The sequence below is a fragment of the Pteropus vampyrus genome, unplaced genomic scaffold (genome assembly GCF_000151845.1).
Source record: "Pteropus vampyrus isolate Shadow unplaced genomic scaffold, Pvam_2.0 Scaffold492, whole genome shotgun sequence".
Taxonomy (NCBI): Eukaryota; Metazoa; Chordata; class Mammalia; order Chiroptera; family Pteropodidae; genus Pteropus; species Pteropus vampyrus.
In genome coordinates, this window is record NW_011889273.1 from 3,334 (window position 1) to 5,159 (window position 1,826).

Below are 1,826 nucleotides of genomic sequence, written 5' to 3' on the forward strand. Positions count from 1 at the left end.
AGCGCGCGGGGAGCCGGGGGGCCAGTGCCCGGCCAGTTTCCGACGCAGTGCAGATGGCCGTGGCCCATCCTGACCTCTTCAAACCACCACCATGGTGGTCCTGTCTGGGGGCCGTGGTGCCGGGGACGAGAGACGCAGCCTGATCCCCGAGCCGAGAGCAAATTAAATACTGAAGCAAGAATGTGATGAAAGACGCGCCACGTTCGTTCGGTGGCTCTCGGGAGTGTCCCCTAAACAGCGTCCCGGGAAGTGTTCATGTCGCTGAGTCTGTGGAGGGCTGTTTAGACACCCAGCCGCCTGCAGGCGTGGCTGCTCAGGGCCGGCGTCTGAGGGAAGGAGCCGAAGTAAGAGAAGCTGCTGGCTCAGGGCTCAGAGCGACTCTGTGACCGGCGATGACTCGGGGTGGTCTCCACGTGGGTCACCAAGGGTGTTCGCAGCAGGCCAGGTGTGCCCGGAACCTGTGAATGCTGTCTGCTTCTCTAAACAACTGGCCTTTTACTTTTCATATAACACGTTTCGTGGAAAGTTAGTGGCGCCAAAAACAAATGACGATTCTTCATACAAACACATAATGATGTCATCGCAGGGCTGTGTAAGTTAGGCCAGCGGTCCCCAGCCTTTGTGGCACCAGGGACCGGTGCTCCTAGGAGCATCTGCTGCCTGATGATCCGAGGCGGAGCTGAGGCGGTGATGCTGGCGCTGGGGGCGGCTGCAAACACAGATGCAGCTTCGCTCACTTGCTTGCCGGCCGCTCACCTCCTGCTGTTGGCCTGGTTCCTAACAGGCCACGGACCAGTATCACGTGTGGGGGACCCCGGAATTAGGCAAAACTTTTCCTGGCAGCCTAGATGTTGGAGAAAATTTTAAATTAAAGCTTTCCCTACAGTGTGTATTACTGGAATTTTTCTGAACTTCCTGGGTGTCCCCTTGTCCCATCAGGTAGGAAAGTGCAGTAAGTCGTGTCACGTTCAGGTGCTCTGTGTTCTCTCCGTAAGGTGTTCCTGGTGCGGAAGGTCAAGGGGTCGGACGCCCGACAGCTCTACGCAATGAAAGTCCTGAAGAAAGCGACCTTGAAAGGTGAGGGCTTCGCACGGGGCGGGCCGCGTGTGGGGCGTGTGAGGGCGGCGTGTGCCGGCCGGGGACCCGAGTCCACGTGCCCCCGCCTGCCGCACTGCTCCGGACGGCGCCTCCCCAGGAGCGGGTCGGACACAGCGCGCTGGCAGTGAACACGTAAGCACGCCCCCGCGAGCTCTCCACCGCTCTTAGAAGAGCCACACTGCGCGAGGGGCACCTTCTGCACGTGTTCGCTGTCGCTGAGTGGAGAGCAGGGCCAGGGTGTCACAGCTGAGCGTGGACAGTACATCAGCCAGCTCCGTCACTCAGACGGGCCCGCTCGGCCGTGAGCGGAGCGCAGGGTGCGGCCGTGCTGTCCCCTTGGTGGTCCTGTGCCTGGGGCGCAGGTGCCACACGCATTGCCCGGCGCCCGCCCACCTGCCCACACAGCACTACGCAGGTCAGAACAAAGCCGGTGTCCTAAATCTCGACACCAAGTACACAGCCACCTAGCCAGCAGCACGCGGACCGAGCTCCTCTGTGTCCACTCCGACCACCTCCCCTCACGTGGGCGAGGGGACAGTCCTGTGTCTGGAACATCGCAAGATGGCTGAGCACTTGGCACCGTCACTAGGCAGGTGACGTGGCGAGGTGCGTGGGTCACGTGCTCCTCAGCCCGGGAGGACACATGCCACCTGGGTCACTCGGGGTTGTGCTCAGGGCAACGTGAACCAGCTGGGGCTGTGGGGGCAGCTTCGTGGTGACGGGGCGGG

General features: G+C 61.7%; 1 protein-coding gene across 1 annotated transcript in view; it reads left to right on the plus strand.

Annotated features, from left to right (window-relative positions):
* Nucleotides 1-758: 758 nt before the first annotated feature.
* The window catches only part of LOC105307369 (ribosomal protein S6 kinase alpha-2-like), a 60,889-nt gene continuing 59,821 nt past the window's right edge, over nt 759-1,826 (plus strand). The window contains exon 1 of the mRNA XM_023524754.1: nt 759-1,077. Within this exon, the coding sequence (XP_023380522.1) occupies nt 1,047-1,077 (31 nt within the window). The 5' untranslated portion in view covers nt 759-1,046. The remainder of the gene's footprint in view (nt 1,078-1,826) is intronic.